Source organism: Lissotriton vulgaris, chromosome 2_1, assembly GCF_964263255.1.
Source record: "Lissotriton vulgaris chromosome 2_1, aLisVul1.2, whole genome shotgun sequence".
In the NCBI taxonomy this organism is placed as follows: Eukaryota; Metazoa; Chordata; class Amphibia; order Caudata; family Salamandridae; genus Lissotriton; species Lissotriton vulgaris.
Window position 1 is genome coordinate 904078623 of NC_141687.1, and position 24179 is coordinate 904102801.

General features: G+C 51.2%; 1 protein-coding gene across 1 annotated transcript in view; it reads right to left on the reverse strand.

Moving 5' to 3' along the window:
- Window positions 1-321: 321 nt before the first annotated feature.
- Window positions 322-24179, reverse strand: part of UTP11 (UTP11 small subunit processome component) — a 162795-nt gene continuing 138937 nt past the window's right edge. Inside the window, exon 8 of the mRNA XM_086958732.1 lies at window positions 322-484. Within this exon, the coding sequence (XP_086814858.1) occupies window positions 401-484 (84 nt within the window). The 3' untranslated portion in view covers window positions 322-400. The remainder of the gene's footprint in view (window positions 485-24179) is intronic.

Consider the following 24179-nt stretch of genomic DNA (forward strand, 5'->3'; position numbering starts at 1 on the left):
CTGTAGTCGATACTGCTGAGAGGGTTATGCAGGACGAAAATGCAACACACTGATATCTTTTCAATATTTTAATAGAGGAATAGAGACGGAAAACAGGCTAGTTGCGAGAAACGATTACAAATAAAGCAGGCTGGGTTTTGCATAGTTTCATATGTGAAGGAAACGCCCAGTCCATAAACCACACACAAAGGGTACCAATAGTTGGTGGTAATGAGTGAGATTTATGGGAAGGAACGCGAAAGTTGAGGGATGGGGCGAAGGCAAACAATGCTTAAAATTAGCTGCAATTTACAACCCATTAAATACAGCGGATCCAACGAATACGAAGTAGACCTCGCTTTTTAAACAAGATCACTTTATTGAAAAACAATATAACATTTCACACATCTTTGGGCAATCCTTAGCGTTTTCGTTGATATTTAAACTTATAGATGGCGGGTGAGTTGACGGTTTCTTTCTTCACCTTCACCTTTTGCGTCTTGTCCTGTAAATGGAAGAGAGGGTTTTATTTTAATTTGATTTTAGAGTCTTATCCCTTTAAAGAACACTACATTAGAATGCATTAACCAGCCACAATCCAGCTGTCTCTCCTATCAATCTCTGACTTTATGCTCGTCTTTGACCATGCACAGCACTCTGCTGCCTTCTGGTTTGCGCTATAGAAATACCACATGCATACACACATACCACTGCAGTATTTGTGCCTACTGCAGAAGCAACTACAGTTAGGTCGCTGTAACTCATCTTTTGGTGGCTGTGAACCGCACTAGTGAGGGGCTATGACCTTTCCAGACCCAACTCTGCCCTCTCTTAGGACCCGGATCCCCCAGCATGCCCCACGCCCGCTTTCCCCACCCCACAATCAAACCCTGAGAAAGTGGTGGGTGTAAAAAGGCCATGTTTAATAACAAACACATAAACATAACATATGATTATTATTAAAAACATTATCAAATTATGAGCAACACATCATTTATTATTCAAACATCTTAATAACTAGTTTTTATGCATTATTGGCATTACATTTGCTCATAACTTCCTCTTTATTCCCCCCAGCACCAAGGGGCCCTCTGGTTCGCCTCCCCTCAGGAGAGATGCCCACGCAAGGTGCAGCCCACCTGCGCCCCTGAGCGATGGGCCCCAGCCCTCGGGTCCTTGTCCGCCATTTCCAGGGCCCCACCTCTCGTCCACCAGGCTGCCTAGGAGGCTCGTACCTGTCGCCCTAGCCTCCCCAGCCAGTGGTCTCCATCCCCCTGCGGAGAGCTTACCTTCTCTCCCCTCAGTGCTGGCAAAGGGAGTGCGCAAGGCGGACTCCCGTCCATTTTTCGAGTCTATCAGTGGTTGAATGTCTCTTTTCCGCATCGCACCCACCTAACTACTGCCTTAAGGGAACGGGTGGGCGGGAGATTGAAGCTGAATTAAATAAAGAAGAAGGGCATGGGTCGCGGAAGGGGGCGCACGCAGGTCCGGTGGCGGCGCGGAAAGAGGTCGAGTACTGGGTGGCCCTGACCTAAATAGGTCATGGCCTCTGCCCCCACCGGACGTGCATCACCCCGACCCCCGACCCGGAAGGACTTCCCAGGCCGGCCGCCCATAGGGCAGCCGGCCGGATAATCAGGCCAATGGTGACGCGGCGTGGGCCGGGGGGCCGGGCCCTAAAGGCGGGCTCATCTAGCCTCGCCCTTCGTATAGGACCCGGATCCCCCAGCATGCCCCACACCCGCTTTCCCCACTACACAATCAAACCCTGAGAAAGTGGTGGGTGTAAAAAGGCCATGTTTAATAACAAACACATAAACATGACATATGATTATTATTAAAAACATTATCAAATTATGAGCAACACATCATTTATTATTCAAACATCTTAATAACTAGTTTTTATGCATTATTGGCATTACATTTGCTCATAACTTCCTCTTTATTCCCCCCAGCATCAAGGGGCCCTCTGGTTCGCCTCCCCTCAGGAGAGATGCCCACGCAAGGTGCAGCCCACCTGCGCCCCTGAGCGATGGGCCCCAGCCCTCGGGTCCTTGTCCGCCATTTCCAGGGCCCCACCTCTCGTCCACCAGGCTGCCTAGGAGGCTCGTACCTGTCGCCCTAGCCTCCCCAGCCAGTGGTCTCCATCCCCCTGCGGAGAGCTTACCTTCTCTCCCCTCAGTGCTGGCAAAGGGAGTGCGCAAGGCGGACTCCCGTCCATTTTTCGAGTCTATCAGTGGTTGAATGTCTCTTTTCCGCCACAAGGGAGACTAGGGCCCAAAGGTCCGTCGCCCTTCCCCCCTGCAGCTAAGTTCAATACAAAGGACCATATCCCCATGATCCATGTGTCTGTGCCAATGTCAGATAAGTGAACTCCATCCTGATGAAACATATTTGTTCCTGAAATCAACTTGTGTGGAAGATGTAGCAAGCGGCCCTTCACTGAGCACAACTTTGCCAACTCCCCGTTAAGACGTCTGACTGACACGTTGAGGGCCCGAGCCCGGATTCCGTCGCCCCACCATTGACGTGGGATCATGCAAGACCATGCAATCTTGGTCTGGGGGAAGGTCCGCCCCAGCCAAGCGAATTCAGTGAGCAGTGCTTCTTTAACTGCCAAGAGACCTCTGTCTACCATATCATTGCCGCCCAAGTGGATGATTATCAAGTCAGGGGACTTCTGTCCCTCACGTTCTTTGATGTCTTCCACAAGCCGCCGCAGGTGACGAATGCGCATTCCTCCCACACCGTGCCATAGGAATTCCGTCCCGTCCAGACCTGGTGGTTTCCGCACTCGCCGCTGTCGCAAACGTACCTGCCCGCCGCACAAAAGAGTGTCCCAACACCTACACCATCTTTCTTGGCATACTAGTAATCGGAGAGGAAATGTAAAGGTCAGGCATGGGAATGGTATTGCACGAAGTAAAAGCAGTTCAGGCCTAACGTATCGCATATAACAGTTGGATGTCCAACGGCCCACCTTCCTCACTGCATTTGTAGACAGCCCAGCCCCAGCTGCCAAAGTAGCAGCTCCTATCCTGAAAGAATGAGATGAGTAACCCTCATCCCCTAGTCCCAGATCCACTAAGGCCATCCTCAGCACTGCCTTGAATTGATATTGTGACACACAATCCCCTCCCTCATGCATAAACAGGGCCTGACTCCTATCCCCTGGGCGGATGGCTAGGTATGCCTGCATACACGCAACCGGGCAGATAAGAGCCTCGGGTGCAGGGCACAGCTGAATCACTGCCCCTTTTCCCAGCTGGTCTGTCTTAGACTTCCTAAGGATCACCTCTAAGGACCCAGAACCCACCTTGGTGTCTCCAAACTGAAGCCCCCCATTGTGGTTACTGCAGGATGACCCTACAATTTCGCCTAAGCGGAATGCCCCATAGAAGGCAAGGGAGAACACTGCAGAGAATAATGTGCCCTCAAAGTTAGAGGAGCACAGTCTAGGGAGGGCGCCCAAGATGCCTCTCAAGGTCCTAACATCTAAAGGCCGCCTAACATCGCGTCTGGGGCCCTCCTTTTCTTGCCCAGCCAGACAAAGCCCTCCTAACTACGAATGAAGTCCGAGGGTCATACAAGCCCGCTAACCTAGCAAAAAATCCCACCGCAGACACATGAGCCCTGGCATAGGAGAGAGACCTGCCCAGATCGCTAAGTCGCTGAAGAAAATGATACATTGCATGATCAGTATGCCAACATGAAAACCCAGCCTCTTGGACCACTGTCCTGTAATATAAGAAACTCTGGTGATACGCCTTCCGTGTGCGGTCACTCAGTGAGGCACCTACCAGCCCAGCTAAAGCGGGGCTCCAATCTTCCACAGTGATGGTGGGAACACCGTCATCCGGTCCTCCGCCTCGGGATGATACCTCCGGAATTCCTGCAGCTTAGAACGAGACAAAGCATCAGCAGCATGATTGTCAACCCCTGGTATGTTTGCTGCCTTGAACATCAGATTCAATTTCAAACATGCCAACACTAGGCGCTTCAGTAACCTCAAGTCATGCCTACAGGTAGCCCCCTGGCGGTTGATGGCTTCCACCACGGACATGTTGTCTGACCAGAATATGACAAACTTATTCCTGAAGTGCTCCGCCCAAATGGTCACTGCTACTAAAATTGGAAACAATTCCAAAAAGGCTATGTTCTTAGTCAAACCACTCCTATGCCACTCTTCAGGCCATTTGGCCCCGCACCACTGAGTTCCCAGTATAGCCCCAAATCAATGCTGCCTGCGGCGTCTGTGAATAGTCCCAATTCAGAGTTAGGCACTGGGGAAGAAGGCCAAACCACGGCTCCATTAAAGTTCATAAGGAAGTCGCGCCATACCCTCAAATCCTCCTTCACTTCAGCTCTGAGGCGCACCTAGTGGTGCTTCTGAGTTAGGTCCACCATCGCCCTGGCTATTGATCTAGAGAAGGGGCGGCCCATGGGGATTATCCTGAGAGCAAAGTTCAACTGGCCCACTAAAACCTGCAATTGGTGCAATGTAACTTTGGGACCCGCCAGCGCTGACTATCGCTTGGGAAAAGGCCTGCACTTTGTCAGAGGGCAACCTACACTCCCCCGCTACCGTATCAATCTCAATCCCAAGGTAGTCGGGCCCACTGTCTTGCCTGGGGCCAAAGGGATATTGAATTCCTTGAACATGGCCACTAGCTGTTCTAATGCCTGATGACATGTCGTTGAGGCCGCTGGTCCTATCACCATGAAATCATCCAGGTAATGCACCACCTCGCTGTGCCCTGTCCTGTATGAAAACAACCACTGTAGCATACAACTGAAGGTCTCAAAATATTTGCAAGAAACAGCGCACCCCATAGGCATACACTTATCAAAGTAAAATTGGTGATGTAACTGAAAACCCAGTAGGTGATAATCCTCAGGGTGCACTGGCAACAGGCGGAATGCTGACTCTATGTCGGTCTTGGCCATAATGGCGCCCGGGCCTAGGGTCCTCACTTTACTTAACGCTTCATCAAATGAGGAGTAGGTCACCGAACACAGGGCAGGGGCGATAGCATCGTTCACAGACTCTCCCTTTGGGGCAGACAAATTGTGGATCATCCTCAATTGGCCCGGTTCCTTCTTAGGTGCCACCCCCAGCGGAGAGCACACAAAACCAGGGAGCGGAGGGGCAGGGAAAGGGCCCGCCACCCGCCCCAGACTATGCTCCTTCTCAACCTTGGATTCCACTACTGCCGGCTGTGTCCTGGCAGACAACAAGTTATTACAGTACCCCACCGGACGGACGCCCTGGGCTGGGATGCGAAAGCCTTCGGAATACCCCAAGTACAACAATTTGGCTGCAGACCGGTCTGGATACTGATTTAGCCAAAAAGTCAGTCTCCCAATGTCCACCGGAGTAGGCAGCCTATGGCTGAGGAGGCTTAACCTCCTTGCCTCCTCCTCCCCTTTCTTTGGACTTTTTAATGCACTTGAATTCGGGGTGTGAAGGGTGACCGCAAAAGGAGCACGCATGCCTAAATCTGCATTTCTCTGCGGACCAGGTGCACGCTTTCTTATTAAAGGCCCAGCAAGCCCCCCTCTTTTCCCCAGGCCCCCCTTGAGCAGTCCGAAAGGGCTGCCTGTAACTCTGTGCACCCCCTGTCTTACCATTGAGGCTTTCCAGCCACACATTAACCTCTACCTGGTCCCAAGCCCATATCCGGGTCCTGTACCTTCTCCCACCTGAAATCCCTATCATAGTCCAGCCACGCTGTACCCCCATGCGTCGTGTGCGCCTTCAGAATCTTATGCATATAAAAGATCAGGGACCCTGCCAACTCTGGTTTCTTCTCAATGACCACCGTCATGAACACCTGAAAGCCAAAGAGCCAATTCGTAATAGTTTCCTCTACCCTTGGTCTCTTGTCCCTATATGAGCTGTCCTTTCCATCCTTGTCCTCAACATCCAGTCTCTTCGGTCTTATCAAGGCGAATATATCTACATACTCTCCCTTCCAAATCTTCTCTCTCATTTCCAAAGACACGTGGGTAGCTAGACGGCCCGGTTTAGACAACACATACCCCCGGCCCCCTCCAGTCTCACTGTTCCCGCCCTCAGGCTTACCTCCTGAAGAACTGGGAGTATTCAAAGGGGGCGCGGTTACTTGAGGCGCCGCCGGTATGCCCACGGATCTTGCTTTCAACAATATAGCTAACTGCTCCCTAATTTCGCTGAGGGGACCCTCCTCAACTCTCTCTGGGGCCCAGGGCGCGGATGCTGCTGCTGCAGCTGCTACTGACGGCAAGGGCTGCGAGACCACTACACTCGGCGCAGCCCCTGCTCCCCCACCCCATGAGGTGCCGGCACCAGGGTCAAAGCCTTTAGAGTGCCTAAAATCTCATCCAAGGGGCCCCTAGCTGATTTCCCCCCCCCCCTGGCTGCAAAGGAAGGGGGGCGCTCGCGGTAGAGTCGCGCTTAATATCCCAGGAACTGGGGCCGAACCCAGTGCTGCAAGGGCACCCCGAATCTCTTCTAAGATCCCCTCAGATGGACTCGCAGCAGGAGGCACTGTTGGGGCACTAGGCGCGCCGCAAAGCGGGACTGCGGGCAACTGCGGCGAGGGAAGGGGGGGGGGACTACAGTAATCACCGGCTCCAGGGGTACATTAGCTGGATGAGTGACCCCGGTACCCTTACCGCCCACCTTCTTTTTATGCGTGCTCTTCCCCCCTGGCTTTTGCACTCTGGGATTTTTCTTTAAGGGTGGGAAGGCTTTCTTGGGAGGGACCCCCTGCCTACGCGGGCGCTCGATGCATACCGGAGCCTCCCCTTCTGGCTCAGAAGGAAGCTCCTCCACTTCCCCCTCGCTGCTCTCATCGTCCTTATTGAATTTTTCTAACATCAGGGTAGGCAGTTGTGCAATCTCGGGATCTTTGCCCTTTCGTTTATGACCCTGCCCCCCTCTGGCCGGCATGACTCTAGCACGCTACTCTGACCGTGATGAGCCCCGCGCCCACCGTCCCGCACGCTCCCCACCCCTACCACGTCGACAGGGGACAGTGCCGGAGACCCCTTGACCACGCTCAGGTATCCCGTGAGTGAGCGCGGGTCCCCAAGACGCCCTCTCTGCCGAGGACCGGTTCCGAGTGAGGGAGGGCAGGAAAGCCTGATCTCTGGTCCCCCGCGCCCGCCCACAGCCAAAAGAGCCCAGACACCACACCTGGCGAGCTGGTTGCTCTCTCCGCCTTGAACCGCTGCTGCACACGACCGCCGCCTGATAACACCGCGATGGTGACGCGGTGTGGGCCGGGGGGCCGGGCCCTAAAGGCGGGCTCATCTAGCCTCGCCCTTCGTAAAGAAATAGCAAAAAGAGGGGGACGTTCCTTGCAACGCACACATAGTCCTTCCTCCCTTTCCATCTCAGTGAAATGCAACTGCTCTTTCTACAAACATAGTGGTACATTTTGTGCTCTCAAGGTAAGGGGTATTCTTTCCCCAAACCTTTTAGCTTCAGCACACGGAGGACAAATGCCAATTCACGAGCCCAGTAGAATAAATATCTACAATTCCCCTCCCAAAACACACTGTGCAGAGGGTTTTTTTCTAAATCCCAGGTGTGAAGACAGCAGCAATTTTAGGGCAACCTTCCAGCTCTAAATCAATGAACACACAAAGATTCCGATACAATTCAACTAATCCACAGGAAAAATAGCTGATTTTGAAATTCTAAGGAAAGGTCACTGACAAGAGATGATTGCACACATGCCTCCAAAGACTAAGAGCAGCATGTAAGAAAATCTTTGGCTCTGACCAGGGCACAAGTCGTAAAAAAAGAAGTGGGGGGACGCTGTCACCGGAAGTGACGTCACAACAGGAAGTGACATCACGAAAGGTGCCGAGCTCCTCATCCCAGAGAGGCCAAAGAATGAAGTCCAGCTGTTTGGCAGGGGGGATGGCGTCCCCCGGTAATATAAGTGGGGGGACGCTGTCCACCCCGTGGTACCCCAACTCGAGCCCTGGCTCTGACACAGGAAGATAGCAGAATAGATTATCGTTTGCATGACTCTCCTCAGTGGTATCACCATGCTCTGCGGCAGCACAAGTCCAACTAAACTCAGCAGCGAAGAGTCTGTGATGCTATTTAATGGACAACTTCTACAGCTCTAATTACAGGAACACTGTGTCCCTGTACCAGTTATTGTAAACACCATCTTTGGGGGCACAAAAGCGGAAGTCAGAATTGAGAATGTTTCTCTTCTGTATGAGGAGCATGTGTATACAGAGGATATATATTTTTTTATTCTGATATCTGTACTTTACCTGTTGTGTATCTTTGAAAGAATCCTCTACTGCTGCTGTCCCCACTCTACACGACAAGGGTAAGGGAAACCTTTGGCCTGATTTGCTCAGCGCGACATTAAGAGAGCGCGCCCCTAGGACCCGACCTTCCCGGTTCCCGCCCCTCCTGCTGCAGGCATTCGGCAGGAGGATCGCCGTGAGGCCTCGGACCGCCCAAGTCCTTCAGGGTTGCGAGTGACGCACTACCGGTCGGGGGAGAGGGGAGGCGGAGATTATGGCCTATTTAGGGGCCCGGGTCAGTGATCTTGGCCTCTTTGTCCCCCTTCTCCCCACATCGGACGGCTGTGCTGGCCTGGGACCGGCGCCTCCCCCCTATATCCTTAGCTAAAGTATAAACATGTGAATAGTTTGGGCCCATCATCTGTCCCGGATCGTGTGAGGAGGCGCGGTCGGCGGAGGAGGCGAGCCGGTGACGATCGCGGAGCACGGAGACAAAGGCGACGGTCCTTCCAGCGGTGACCCGGCAGGTCAGGTAAGGGGTGCGTGTGGCTGAGGGGGCTCGTTCGGAGCGGCAGGGAGCGGGAGCTGTGGGGCATTTCAAGCTCTTTAATTTAACCGGCCCCAATCCCTTGTGGCTGCGGGCGGGGGCATTTAGTGCACGTTTTCTCTTGCTGGCTGTGTCGGGCGCCGGGGGAAGGTCAGCGGGTGGGAGCGCGAGCAGCGCACTGTTTGGCGGGAAATTTGTTGCGGGTAGCGCTGCGAGTGAGAATGCCGCCCAAAAGATCGAGTCATAAGAGGAAGGATGGCGAACCCGATATCGACCAAATGTTGAAATTGATTTTGTCGAAACTGGGCAGCAATCATGAGAGTAGCGACGAAGAGGAGACAGTGCCTGAACAACCGGTATCAGAGGGCATAGAGCGCCCGCGTAGGGAGGGGGTACCACCAAGGGCCGCTTTTCCCCCATTAATCAAGAAACCTAGGGTCCCAAAGAAAGCGAAGAAAGGGGGCAAGGCCAGCGTAGACAGGGCTAGCGACAGTGGCAGATGAGCAGCGGGGGTCGAGAGTCCAGTAGGTCCCGCCCTTCCGATCCCTGTAAGCGTAGTGCCTTCGCCCATAACAGATCCAGTAGTTAATGCGGCGGTTCCCCTAGGGGATCCTGTAGGATCAGCGCTAGCTGAAATTAGGGAGGCATTAAGGGTATTGGCCCCTGTCCAGACTCCGGCGCAGCCACCAAAGATAGCACCACTCGCTCAAGGAGCGGCTCCGGACCCCACAGCGGAGATTCTGGCGACGGTAGCCACCTTGGTCAATCAGCTGACAACCCCCACGACTCAGCCCATAGCGGGTAGTGCAGCAGTAGCTCCTTGGGTACCCCCGAAATCAACAGGACGCGTTGGTGAGTATTCAAAGGCAGTTAACACTCCTGGTGGAAGCGCGAGGCAAGGCCCCGGTGGAGTCGGATCCTATCCCCGCTGCGGTAGCAGGCCCCATAGGACCCATAGGAGGTAAGATGGGGGGGCGAGTCCAGCAAACCTCTGGAGGGTACGAGCGGTGTGAGCATTGTGCAGGGTAATGTGTTGTCTCAGCCCGGGGCATTAGCCACCCATATCACTAGCGAAATAAAGGAAAAAATTTGGAAGGGTGAATATGTAGTTATCTTTGCGCTCATCCACCCAAAGAGGCGGGATGTGGAGTATAAAGAAAGGGAAGGAAAGGAAGGGTCTTTCAGGGATAGGAAACCAAAGGTCGAGGAGTCTTTCACCAATTGGCTGAATGTCTTTCAAGTTTATACAACAGTTATGCTGGAAAAGAAACCAGAACTGGCTATATCCCTAGTGTTTTATACGAATAAGATCCTGACAGCCCACGCCACCCTGGGTGGGACAGCAAGGTTTGATTATGATAGGGATTTTAGGTGGGCAAAGGCGGCTAATCCGAGCATAGGGTGGGACCAAGTAGAAGTGAATGTCTGGTTGGAGAGCGTCAACAACAGGGAGCATCACTCCAAACAGCCCTTTCGGACGTCTCAGGGAGGCCCGGGAGAAAAGAGGGGAACCTGCTGGGCGTTCAATAAAAAGATGTGCACCTGGCCTACCGGGCAATGTAAATTTAGGCATGCCTGTTCCTTCTGTGGTCACCCCTCTCATCCAGAGTTCAAGTGTGTCAAGAAGACAAACCAAAGAGTTGGGGTGGAGGCAAGATATCAAACCCCCACAGCAATGAGTTGCCTACACCAGTAGACATTAGGAGATTGGGTTTTTGGCTTAACCAGTATCCCGACAGGTCAGCAGCCAAAGTTCTTTTCTTGGGTTTTTCTGAAAGTTTTCACATCCCAGCTCAAGGTGTGGCTCCAGTGGGGCAATGTAACAATTTGCTTTCAGCGCACAGGCACCCCACAGTAGTGGCACTGAAAGTTGAAAAGGAGCGGGCCTTGGGGCGGGTGGCGGGTCCCTTCCCCTCCCCCCCTCTGGAAGGGTTTGTGTGCTCCCCACTAGAAGTGGTCCCAAAAAAGGAGATAGGACAGTATAGGATGATACATAACCTTTCCGCTCCTTGGGGGGAGTTAGTAAATGACGCCATCGATCCCTCCCTGTGTTCTGTGACTTACTCTACCTTTGATACCGCCTTACAGAAAGTGAGGAGATTAGGCCCGGGAGCAATGTTGGCCAAAACAGATATAGAGTCAGATTTCCGCTTGTTGCCTGTGCATCCGAGTGATTATCATCTACTGGGGTTCCAACTGAATCATCAATTTTATTATGATAGGTGAATGCCAATGGGGTGTGCCATTTCATGTAGATACTTTGAGACTTTCAGCACCATGCTTCAGTGGGTATTTACCTTGAGAACGGGCTTTGAGGAGGTGGTCCTTTACCTAGACGATTTCATGGTCATGGGCCCGGCCGCTTCCGAGGTCTGCGCCGGGGCCCTGAGGGAGCTGGTGGCCCTGTTCCAAGAGTTTGGGTCCCCCTGGCACCGGGTAAGACAGTGGGCCCTGACACATGCATGACCTTCTTGGGCATAGAGATAGACACTGTGGCAGGTGAATGCAGATTCCCCCTCGACAAAGTGAGGCAGCACTGGCAGGACCTAAAGTGACCTTGCACCAGTTACAGGTATTGGTAGGACAGCTCAACTTTGCGCTGAGAATCATTCCCATGGGGCGTCCTTTCCCCAGGTCCATCGCCAGAGCCATGGGCGGGCTGTCACACAAGCATCACCGGGTTCGCCTGAGGGCAGAAGTGAGGGAGGATCTCAAGGTGTGGCGCGAATTCCTGAGGGACTTCAATGGTAAGGTGGTGTGGCCCGCGCCGCAAGTTTCTAGTACAGCACTGGGCTTGTTCACAGACTCAGCAGGCAGCAGTGGATTTGGGGCCATCCTAGGACACTCATGGTGCGGGGCACAGTGGCCCTCAGAGTGACATGAGCTAAGTTTGACAAAAAACATAGCATTCCTGGAACGGTTTCAGATTGTAGTAGCGGTGGCAATTAGGGCTGACCGATTTAGGAACAGGTCGGTGGTCTTCTGGTCAGATAACATGGCAGTGGTTGAAGCCATCAACAGACAGGGGGCCTCTTGCAAGCACATTTTGAGACTCTTGAAACATTTAGTGTTGGAATGTTTGAAATTGAACTTGAATTTTAAGGCTATTCACATACCAGGGGTGGATAATCATGCCGCTGATGCTTTGTCTCGTTCCAAGTTGCAGGACTTCCGGAGATTTCACCCGCAAGCGGAGGAGAGAATGACAGTGTTCCCTTCGTCACTGTGGTCGATTGGAGCCCCGCGTTAGCGGGGCTGGTAGGTGCCTCATTGAGCGACAGCACTAAGAGGGCTTATGAATAGCATTTCAATTCATACCGGTCGTTTGCAAGACAGGCAGGCATCACAGACTTGTTCTCACAGGAGGCAGTGTATGGTTTCCTTCAGCTCTTAAGGGATCAGGGCAGGACAGTCACCTATGCGTGGGCACATGTTTCATCGGTAGGTTTCTTCGCTAAACTGGCAGGGCGGAGGGACCCGAGCTCATCCTTTGTGGTGAGGAAGGCTTTGACCGGATGGGCCAAATTAGAGGGGCCCAAGTGGGATCACCGGAGGCCCCTAGACATAGCAACTTTATCTAACATCTTAGCCGCCCTGCCCAAAGTGTGTAGTTCTCACTTTGAGTGTGCGCTATTCAGGGCCTCCTTCTCTTTGCCTTTTTATGGTGCCTTCAGACTGAGCGAACTGGTGGGGCCTTCTAGGCAGGACCAAGGGATGGGCTTGCAGCTTCGAGATACCTCTTGTTCCCCGGGGGGACTGGAAATCATCCTGAAGAAGTCCAAAACTGATCAGGGTGGGAAGGGAGCGATTATCAAATTGACTACGGCCCCGGGTATGACAGCTTGCCCCGTGATCCTGTTGCGGGCATATTTGGCATTGCGCCCGTCTAACGGAGGGCGGGCCTGGTTTATACATGAACAGGGCCATTGTCTGTCCCAGTACCAATTCAGGGCTGTCCTGGGTCTAGCCTTAAGGGAGTTAGGCCTGGAGGGAGCGGGGTACTCCTCTGACTCTTTCAGGATTGGGGCGGCCACCTTGGCTGCAGGGGCAGGCCTGTCGTCTGACGCAGTGAAACAAGTAGGGCGATGGGCATCTAGTTGCTTTGTGAGGTACATCAGACCAGAGCTATTGTGATAAATGGTGTATATAATTTTGAAGCTGGTTGTTAACTTTTCCATTTCCATCCTATCCAGTAAGATGACCGCGAAGGTGGTATGGGTTCTGGGACACTCGTTCGTGCGGCGCGCCACGGTGCGATTGCAGCAGAGGCGAGTCGTGAAGCCGGCAGGCTTAAACGGGACGGAATTTCTGTGGAGGGGCGTCGGGGGCTTGCGAATTCGGCACCTAAGACTTCTGGTGGAGGAGCTCAGAGAACAAGAGGGGCAGAAAACCCCGGATTTGGTAATCATCCACCTGGGAGGAAATGACATGGTCGACAGGGGCCGTCTGGCAGTCAAGGAGGCACTACTGACCGAGTTTGCATGACTAGGGCGGATCTTTCCTTCGGCGACAATTGCATGGTCGTGCATTATTCCACGCAGGACCTGGGGCCCCAGAGTGCGGGCTAGATCATTGAACGTTTCAGTTAGGAGACTCAACGGGGAGTTGGCCAAGTTGTGCTCAGTGAAGGGCCGCTTGCGTCTGATTCCACACAGGATGATCTCTGGAGAGGCAATGTACCACCAGGATGGTATACATCTGTCAGACTTGGGCACCGATGCCTGGATCAATGGATTATGGTCATTTGTACTGAACGCAGGTGGGGAGGGTGACAGACCGAAGGCCCTTGGTCACCCTTGTGGCGGAAAAGAGACCTGCGAACACTGACATTATCTCACACGATGGGTGGGGGTCCGCCCAGCGGACTCCCCAGGCCAGCACTGAGGGGGGGGGTGCGGGGGGGGGGGACGGTGAATCCCATCATCCCTCCGTGGCGGCGGTTACAAGTACAAGTTACAAGTAAGATGATGGAATCCCACCCGCCTGACTTAGATGTGGGCTGGCTGAACCGCTGTCTGCAACAACAGACTGGCTACCGCCACGTAAGTGGCACACCTCCGTATGCACAGCCGCCTCCTCTGTTGGCTGACAGTACTCTGTTGGCCTCAGTGCGCAGATTTGCGCCGAGCCTATTTGGATTTTCCCGTTGTGCTGACATTGTCCTAGTGTGGGATTCCAGAGTGAGTCCCTAGTGAAGTAGAGTGGTAAGTAATACTTATTAATGTGACAATACACATGTTGAGTTTGCTGCAAAAATATATGTAGGTAATGTGTTATGCCCCCTTTTTTACACATAGCATAGCACACAAACATACACATACTATTGAATGTACAGCCCCTGGCACCACAAGCACAACACCCACAACCACCACAATAAATAAATATTTTCTCAAGTGTCAATACAGATGTGTTCATTTTACCTTGATACGTTGTAAAATAAACACTGCTACATTACACATAATAGAAAAAAATTGCATGCAAGAGCACTATATACAAGACAGGAGGCTAAAGCAATTGTCAACACACACATCATAGAAAGACAAGTATCAAAGAAGCTTACCCTAGAATTGGGGAAACTGAGTTGATTAGCGTCATGAGCAAGTATAAGCAGCAACAGAAGGACGTAGACAATGGGGTTCAAGATAGAAACTAAGTGGGAAACCAACAACAAGGAGAGTCTCTACCTCAAATACTTCGCCTCTGCTGACTCAAAGTAGGAGGTATCCCGCCACAATTTTCTCAACAGAAAGGCACATCATGATTGTTCGGGCGCTAATCTTGGCTGGAATCTCACTGACAGCCGCATCTGCCTATGACGCCGTCGACACGGGTGAAAAATCCTGTCGGAGTCAGCGGCTCTTGGCATATCTTTTGTCCACAGAGCTGCCAACATCAAAATAGAGTAGACGCAACGTAGCAGGTGGCGACACCGTCTAACAAGTGATAGTAGGGCCAGATCAGTCACAATCTAAATCAGGCCCTTGTTTTGCTGCTGCACCTATTCTGTAGGGGTCTGTAAGACACATGTACTGCTGTTTCCCCTGCTGCCCCAGAGGGGTGTATCGAAAATGATCCTACAGCACCTGTTCAGTCTAACTGTGCGAGAATTATGCACTGCTGCCGCCAAGCAGAACGCTGTTATGTTTCATATAGGTACCCCAATACAGGCTCAGGTAGAAACCTAACCTTTCACCTATATTCTCTCCTACCATTACATTACATAATGGTTCTTGGCAATGATTTTTTACCTAGTTACGGTATTGCTTAAAGGATGTGGCATTTTTCCCTGAAAACTAGTTTCAACCATTATTTATGCGGATCCTTGGAATCTCAGCAGGACTACCATCTTCAGCATAATAACTATGTAAAAGGGTCATTCCTTCCGTCATCCTAAGTCCGACATGACACAGCAAGGTAGAACCCCTGAGGGTACGACTTTGGGTATAGTACATATACAACATATCTTTGCTGAGGCAGGGAGAGGAGAAAAAGAACTTCCATGCAGACACACTGATGCAAGACGCTGAGGTTCCTGCACGCAGACACTCTCAGTGGTCTGACATCCCTTAGTGGTCTGACTTCTCGAGACCAAGACGAGGTCCCACAGTCTTTCACTTCAGGTAATGGGGTTGACTTTATCCTAGAGGGATTCTTGGATTTACGCCTACATACAAGCTAGGTACACTTCGGTACCTCTAGTTAGGGTCGCATCATAAGAGTACCCATTTATTTGTCATGTATTTTTATACCTGCCTGTATTCATCGTTTTAGCACTATGGTAGAAATCTACAATCCTTTAACTTTGTTGGTGCTTATAATCATTTATATTGGTTTCTGTCTAATGGTTGTTTCAGCACATCTATTTTACACTAGAAATATGCTGGTTCAATACGTGCTTATTGAAAAACGTCCTCACCGTTTATTCTGTGTATCTCTCTGAGACAAAGTGAGCGTGAGCGACTGAGCGAAAGATATCGTACTGTTTCCACAATCCCCGATGGGACAGAGTTGTCATGTTCGATAGTTGCCAAGAACTATTCTCTCCTAGTTAAGAGGGGTTTCTAGTGGCACTGTGAGCTAGCTGGTATACAGGCGAACATACTCAGTGGGGGTGTCTGGAATCAGTCTGGACACCAATCCCATCGTCTATGTTGTCTAAACGCACAGATCATATAAAGGTTTATAGGAACTTCATGACAATGCATGTAGCATAAACTGGCGCTATTGTAACTTTTTTGTATGGGTCTGGGAAAAGCATACACAACTGTTGCCATGCTTCCCTTGGAAAGCCCAAGGGTAGCTTGGTGTGGCCATGTGTGAGAACTATCCACAAGGCTTTTGCTGTGTTTTCTAAGGAAAGTTTACACAGCTGCTGCCTGACCTGCCCTGCAGTGTGGAATACTTGTGTAGGTAAAGCAAATGAGCAATTACTAACATACGTTTAAAAAAACTTAGTAAACTATTAAGTTAAAATCTAAATAAACAATGTTGGTCCTTGCCCTCGCCCTCTCAATGGTCCATTCTCAGAAATTCTCCTTTGGTGATGCCAGAAGAAAGAATAAAAGGAGGAAGTGCAAGTCTAGTCTTTAGAAAGTCATTCGCTCCTATCAATCGCTCCATGCATACACACAGAACACATGGACCCATCGCACTGGGGGGAAAAGCAAGTACTGCCCTGTGGAGCAGAAGGAATCTGGAGAGGGTAGAAGACCATACAAATGAGCCAAGTCCATTCAACATTTGTACACCAGCGTTATTAGTACTCAACATTCAAGGCAAGCAGTATTCGGACTTTTAGACATAGTACACCATTCCCTCATATTAAGGCTCATTTCCAGCTGCAACATAAGCACTAGAAGTGGGAATGAAAGAAACAAGAATGATAGATCACATAGTGGGACAGAGACCAATGAAATAGGGTTAACAATTCGGCTAGAACAATGTCCGGGATGGTAATGGGACAACATTGCTAATGGAGGAGACGCACTGCTCTGCAGTCTTGCTTGAAAATATCCTACAGTTAATTGCATGTCTCAAAGACATGTATAAGTATGAGCCAATCACCCCAACCGTGATGGAACTACACTGCCTGCACCTCCAAATCATAGGTGAGTAGCCACGCTATAGAAACTCCTGATTGAAACCTGCACAGTCTTCGTGATAGGCTACAACACATACATGGCCAGCAAACTCATCATCACTACAAACTGGGCAGACACAAAAACTACATGAAGGGGACAGCGCCACATAAGAAGTAAGGACATTGTCAGCCTGGAAAACAAAAAGGCAAAAAGAAAAAAGAGAAAACCAGACGGTAAACCATCTCCAACTATACTCACAGAATCCCGAACAAAACCCCCATCATCGGGACTACCCAATCCCTTGGCAAGTTCAGAAAGAAGATTAATAGTCACTTCTTCAGAGAACACTACATCGCTACACAATGCGATTCATCACCCACAAATATCTTGCTTCATTGTAAACAATCCTGAATCATAACTCAGGGCTCTCACCCTTGCTTGGCATTCATTTACATCCAATTAGTTTTGCGCTCTACAAATACCTATGGATACAATGCTGGACTAAAACATCCTCTGGGGGAAGTGGTGGGAGAAATAATACACCCTGAAAAACATGAAAAGGAGGCTACTGAAAGGTAGAAGTATTCGACATTTAATGCACGTTTATACTTGTGTACAACATACCTGTAGCACTGTAAAAACTGCAATTCAACCTGTCAAAATAAACACCTTTGACAGGTCAAAACCTTGCTTTTAAATAGTAGTAAGTGAACTCATATGTAGGCCTTGTAGCCCACAAGGCTGGTTGGACAGTATTTAAAAGTAAGACGCCTAGACATTTACTGTTCAAATGTCCTTACAGCGACTACCACCCAAAAGCTATTCACTGACAGACCTAGCTGTCCTATGTAGAAAACCTGAGTAGAGCTAAAAATACCAATAGGGTCTCTCAGCAAAGGGAATAACTCTAAAAATAATTAACCATTTTTAATAATTAAAAATCTAATTCAATAGTGGAATTTGATTTTTAATAACATTAGTTGTCTTTTTATTAAAATTAAAATAATCGAGTAATACATAATGAATGAATTAATAAAGGGTTTCCCTCCTTCTCCTCCTGTGCGTCCAGACACTCACGTCTAATGCGTGCTCTTGCCCGCCCGACTACCTCATTTCTGGAATCTGCGATGAAACGCTTTTTGCTCCCGTTTTACCTCCCGGCAGATTCTGAAAACGCTGGAAGGATATTCTGCCAGGTGCCAACAGCGTGCCTTGGCAGCCTAGGGCATTGCCGCATTTCATTTTCTTCACCGTCTGCTGCCCGTAGGGGCTGATTGAATGTGATCCTTTGTGGCCCCTAGAGTCAGGGTATTATCGCCCCTTTCCTCATCGCCTGCCTGCTGATCTCCAGGGAGCTGGGGCGGTGGTGAAAAATGGTCCTTTGTGCTGTGGGAATTACGCAAGTCTAAGTCAATGTTCAAAATTGGGACTTAGATGAAGACCATAACTCGAAGTTGGAGGCGGCAGGTACACAGAGTGGTCACCTTCGTGGTCAGAGGGATGAGGTAAGTGCTGCAAAGGGCAGTATAGCGGTCACCAAGTGCTTTTTATTTCTCTCTCATTAGATATGTAAACTCTGAAGACTAGAACATTTCTATTGACTGATTGACTGACTGACTGACAGATGTATTTGTAAAGCACTCAATTGCCAAGGAGTCTTGGCGCCGTGATAGGTTCATACTACGCCAGATGTTTTAAATTATTCAAGAGTGCTTAGGAAACAGCCAGGTCTTAACCGGTTTCCTAAAGATGTTCCTGTTGGATTGCAGTCTCCGCTAGTGGGGGAGGGCATTCCACAGCTTTGCAGCTAGATGAGAGAAGCTCTTAGCCCCCCATCTAGCCTTTTTTATTCTAGGCATGAGTACCAGCCCTGTTTTGGCGGATCTCAAGCAACGCAGAGGATTGTACCAGGAGAACAGTTTTTAGATGTCAATAGCACCACCTCCGTATAACGCCTTGTGCACTAAGCAGAGGTAATTGATTTTACTCTTTCAGGGATGGTAAGCCAGTGGAGCTGTTTGATGCTGGCAGACGTGGGATAGTATTTAGGAAGAGTGAGCAACACACGGGCCGCCGCATTCTGTATAGATTGTAATTTTGCAGTTTGACCTTTGTCTATACCCAAGTATAATGCGTTCCCGTAGTCAATACGTGAGAGTACCAGGGCTTCAATTACTGTTTTCCTTTACGTGAAAGGGATAAACGGCAGAATTTTGCATAGAACTTTCAGGGTGAAAAAGCAAGCAGAGGTTAGTTACTTGGTTGATTTGCTTTCCAAGCTTTAGTTTGCCGTCAAATATAAAACCTAGATTCTTTGCCTTCATCACCGGAGATGGACACGGGCCCGCCTCCGCCGGCCACCAATGTGGAACCCAGATTGAGGGCACCTTCCCAAACTCAATAACCTCAGTTTTATCCGTATTAGGTTTAAGGAAGCTGGCATTCATCCAGGCCATGACTGCAGTCCGACAACCACAGAACTAAGACGCTGTAATGTCCACCCTCTGCGAGAACACCACTATCTGCGTGTCGTCAGCATAAGACACCAAATTGAATTCATGCTGTTTAATTAGTTTAGCAAGAGGGGTAAGATAGATATTAAAAAGTGTGAGTGTTGGTGACAGAGCTGACCACTGCGGGACTCCACAAGGAAGGCACAGGTTTGCAAACCTTCCCAGTGGATCAGTTGTTCCCTGGAAGCCAGAAAGGATGACAGGAGAGCTAGAGCCGTTCCTCTAATACCTGCAGTCTTCAGCCACTGCACCAACACCGTGTGATTCACGGTGTCGAATGCTGCCGATAGATCTAGCAGGATGAGGATGGCTCTGAACTCCTCCCCCCCCCCCATCCACCACTTTGCGAATTTCATCTGTCACCATTATCAAAGCTGACTCGGTGGAATGTCTTGCTCTAAAACCATGTTGGGATGAATAAAGAAGTAGGCCATCATCAAAATAATTAATATGTTCTATAATAATGGTCTTTTCTAGAATTTTGGATGGTAATAGGAGACAGGATATCGGGCGATAGTTCTTGGCCTCAGCAGGATCTAGGTTGGCTTTCTTAATATTCGGTCTGATACAGTCCTTTTTTAGGTTTCGCTGGGGGGCGGAGCCGTTAGGCTCCTCCTCCAGAGAAATCTGTAGTTTCTAGTATGGGTGACTTGAACACGCCTCTCTGCTTCATTGGCTAGCTCCATAAATGGAGGCTAGCCATTGGAACAGAGAGGCGTCCGTCAATGCCGGACCAGACACGGGGGCGTTCCCGAGATTCTTTGGCTTTTGCCGACGTCACGCGACGCCGGGAACGCCCCCGTGTCTGGTCCGGCCGGGCCGTGTTTGCTGCTGTCCTGCCTTGTGTCCCTCCTCCCGCCGTCCCCACGTTTCCCGCCTCCCTCCCGCCGTCCGTTCCTCTCGTGTCCTTTCCCGCCCCCCTCCCGCCCCCTGTGTCTTCTCCCGCCCCCTCCCGCCGTCCGTTCCTCTCCCGCCCCCCCCCAGTGTCCTCGTAGGTGCTGCCGCCATTTTTTTTTTTTTTTTTTAATCCGCGGCTGCCCACGCCGCACTTGTGCCAATTTTCGTGCCTCACGCCCCCTGTGTCCTCTCCCGCCCCCTCCCGCCGTCCGTTCCTCTCCCGCCCCCCCCCCGTGTCCTCGTAGGTGCTGCCGCCCGGCAGCTGCTCGGCACCTTATCTCCCTACACTGTCAGTCTGTAAAAGCTTGGCAGTCCTGTTTTCATTGTGGCAGTTTCCTAACAGCAATCCTTCATTCCAGTTAAATAAGTGAGCTCTAACTTCCCGTCCCGCCCGGGGGTTTCTTCAGCCGGCCGGCCAATCCCAGCGTGGCCGGCCGGAAGTGCCCGCCCCCCCCCGCCGCCCAGCGCGAGAAGAGGAGCCACGGCGAGCGCTGGAAGTCTGCGCTGCTCCCGGCCGGGTGACAGCAGACTGGGAGCCCAGAGAGGAACTCCCGCAGCACCCGGGTGAAGCGAGGCGGGACTGGCCTGCAGCGCTGCCACCCCGGCCGCCTCACTTGGAAGGAGGAAGAAGCGGGCGAGGGTGGGGGGCTAACCGGACAGGAGCGGAGGGCCGGCCAGCCGAGGAAGTCCAGGTGAGTGGTTCCTTTCCTGTCCCCCCTCCGCTACTGACGCTATAATTTCCTTATTTTCATCGTGGGGAGTCTTGAGCATCTCCGCTGCGTTATTTTACCAGCTTCTCAAAAAGACTTCCTTTGGTTGTACACGCTGGTCTGTACTACACTGTGCGGGCCTAGTTCCGTTTTTACAGATCACGCCACTTCACAGGCAGAGACAGAGCAGAGATCAGAGCATATGTTGCTTTTAAGATTAGCCTGAGCGGGGTCCTTATTTTTCTGAGACGTTCTGCAGAGGCCTGCCAAGCTGCTAACCGCACGGGCAGTGGGTGTGTTGTTGACCTTGTGAATCATGCGGCACCCACATTCCATCACCAGTCATGCCCCCCTGCCCCCCCCCCCCCCTCGATGCTTCAACTCGTCCGTTTGTTTGGATGCTAACACGGCACACAGTCAGTGCTATTGTGAAATGTCAGTGCTTCGTGGGGGGTCTAGCTTAAACTGCATTTCTGGTCGGACCCTTTCTTAGCATTCCTTTCTCTTTTTGACGGGTGATTTTAATGTCAGATTCGTTTTCCTTAAACAATTTGTTTTGACTTTGGCTAGAGTGTGTAACATAGCGCTTTGTTGTGTATGTAGTTGAACTTTGTAACATAGCGCTTTGTTTCTTATTTGGCTAGACTGTGTAACATAACGCTTTGTTTTCTATTTAATTAGATTGTGTAACATAGCGCTTACTTTTGTATTTAGTTGGACTTTGTAACATAGCGCTTTGTTTTGTAGTTAGTTAGACTGTGTAACATAGCGCTTGCAAGGCTGTGCCTCTCACGCTGACCCGTGTGAGTACCTACCGACCCAGGGGGGAGCGTCAGCTCTGCTGTTGGTGACGTCTACTTGCCCCTCTCTCTCACAAGGTACACAGAGTCTACTCCCCTCTCTCTGCGTCTCTTCTCTCCCTCTCTAGCTCTTCATCTCTCTTATTCTGCCTGTTTCCTGCTCGCACGCTCTCGTGCTCCCTCTCTTTCGGTCTCTCACATTGTCTCGCTCCTGCTCTAGATGTGTGTCTCTCTCTCTCTTACTCTCACCCCTTCCCATTCTGCTTTTTCTCCTTTCTCTTTAGCTCTTGTTCTTTTTTCGTTCTCACTTTATCTCCCCTCTCACTTCATTGCTATTTCTCCTTCTTTCTTTTTCTTACTCTCTCTCCATCCCTTCCTCTCCCTCCCTAACTCTTTTCTTCCCTCCCTTCGTCTCCCCCTCTCTCTCCCTCCCTCCTTCCTCTCTCCCTCCCAGCCTCCCTCCCTGCCTCTCTTTGTCCCTCCTACTCATCATCCCTCCCTCCTTTCCTCTCTCGCTCCCTTTCTTCCTCCCTCCCCTCCCTCCCTCCTTTCCTCCCTCCGTCCCTCTTTTCTTCCATTCCTCTCTCCAGTCCCCCTCTCTCAACACCTCCCTCCCTCTCCACCTCCCACCCCACCTCACTCCCTCACTACCTCTCTCCATCCCTCCCTCTCTCCGTCCGTCCCTCTCTCTACCACCCTTCGTCTCTCTACCTTCCTCCGTCCATCCCTCTCTCCCTCCCTGCCTTCCTCTCTCCCTCCCTCTCTGTCCCGCCCCCTCCCTCTCTGTCCCTCCCTCTCTCTCCCTCGCTGCCTCCCTCTCTCCCCCTCGCTGCCTTCCTCTCTCCCCCGTCCCTCTCTCTCTCCCTCCCTCGTCTCTCTCTCCCTCCCTCCCTCTCTCCATCTCTCCCTCTACCTCCCCCCTTCCGTCCGTCCCTCCCTCCCTCCCTCTCTCCCTCTCTCCCTCCCTCTCTCCCTGCCTCTCTCCCCCCTGCCTCCCTTCCTCTCTTCCTCCCTCACACTCTCCGTACCCCCCTCTCTGTACCCCCTCTCTCCCTCTCGCTCTCCCTCTCTCCCTCCCTCTCTCCCCCTCTCTCCATCTCTCCCTCTCTCCCTCTCTCCCTCCGCCCCTCCCTCTCTCCCCTGCCCCCCTCCCTTCCTCTCTTCTTCCCTCACACTCTCCGTACCCCCTCTCTCCCTACCTCTCTTCCTCACTCTTTTGCTCTCATTCGCTTTCACCCTCTGTGTCTCGGAGACTCCCTCATGCGATCGGTCCATAAGCCTGAAGACTACTTAAGGAAGCCTGGGACCCACAATTCCCTGGAGCTCGTGGGGGATCAGTACCACTGAACCCCCTGAGATGTGAAACCGAACCCACTGCACCCTCTTATGTGTGAGCTGCTGCTATGTTACGATATTCTAAATACACCTCACTGTCTCCGAATATTACATATAAACACACATTTTGAATTTGGACGAGTGCCCCTGTGCACTGTCAGTGATCTGGCCAAAGAGGGCACGAACTACCTGAAACTGGATCATAAATCCAAGATGTTCCAAACAGGGTCCCCAAAAATACGTTTGGCCCAGAGCCCCCAAAATCCTTAAAATGTCCCTGATGACAGCGCTGTAGTGATGGACTTCCATTCCTGGAACGTGCCAAACCTGGACCATAGGGCATCCCGACTGACCATACATCCTCCTCCCGGTGACGGGATCAAGTTCCTTCATAGCTCATCCTGCAAAGTGGTTCACTTCAAGGCGTTCAGGTGCGTTCATTGTGTCTGGTGGTTTTGAAAAGCGCCAGATTAGGAATATTGGGGTTTTAAGCGTTGTACAATACAGCGCCCCTACACTCAAATCACACAAGGTCAGGTAGGTGAAAGGAGAGATGAGACTTCATGCCCATTCAATCCACAGGGTTTATTCTAATACTGGCAGCGGGAGGAGCTTGTGTACCAATTACATAGATGCCGCCAAAAGGGAACAAGCATTTACAATGCAATGGTCTCGGCATTCTTAAAGTTAGAGCTATTGGCATTGCTCATGACATTATTTTTATTTATGCTTTTGTTTTTAAAACATAAATAAATGGCATTGTCATTTACAATGCCTATAGCAGGTCATAAGCCTCCTTTTGTTGGAGTCTCCTGGCTGTCAGCAGTCAGGAGCCTCACACCTGATGCAAATGGAGCGGAGGGCTCTGTGCGTGTGTTTGGGGAGCTCTTTGCGTGTGTGTGGGGGGCTCTTGTGTGTGGGGGGCTCTTGTGTGTGGGGGGCTCTTGTGTGTGGGGGGCTCTTGTGTGTGGGGGGCTCTTGCGTGTGTGTGGGGGGCTCTTGCGTGTGGGGGAATCTTGCGTGTGCGTGGGGGGCTCTTGTGTCTGTGGGGGGCTCTT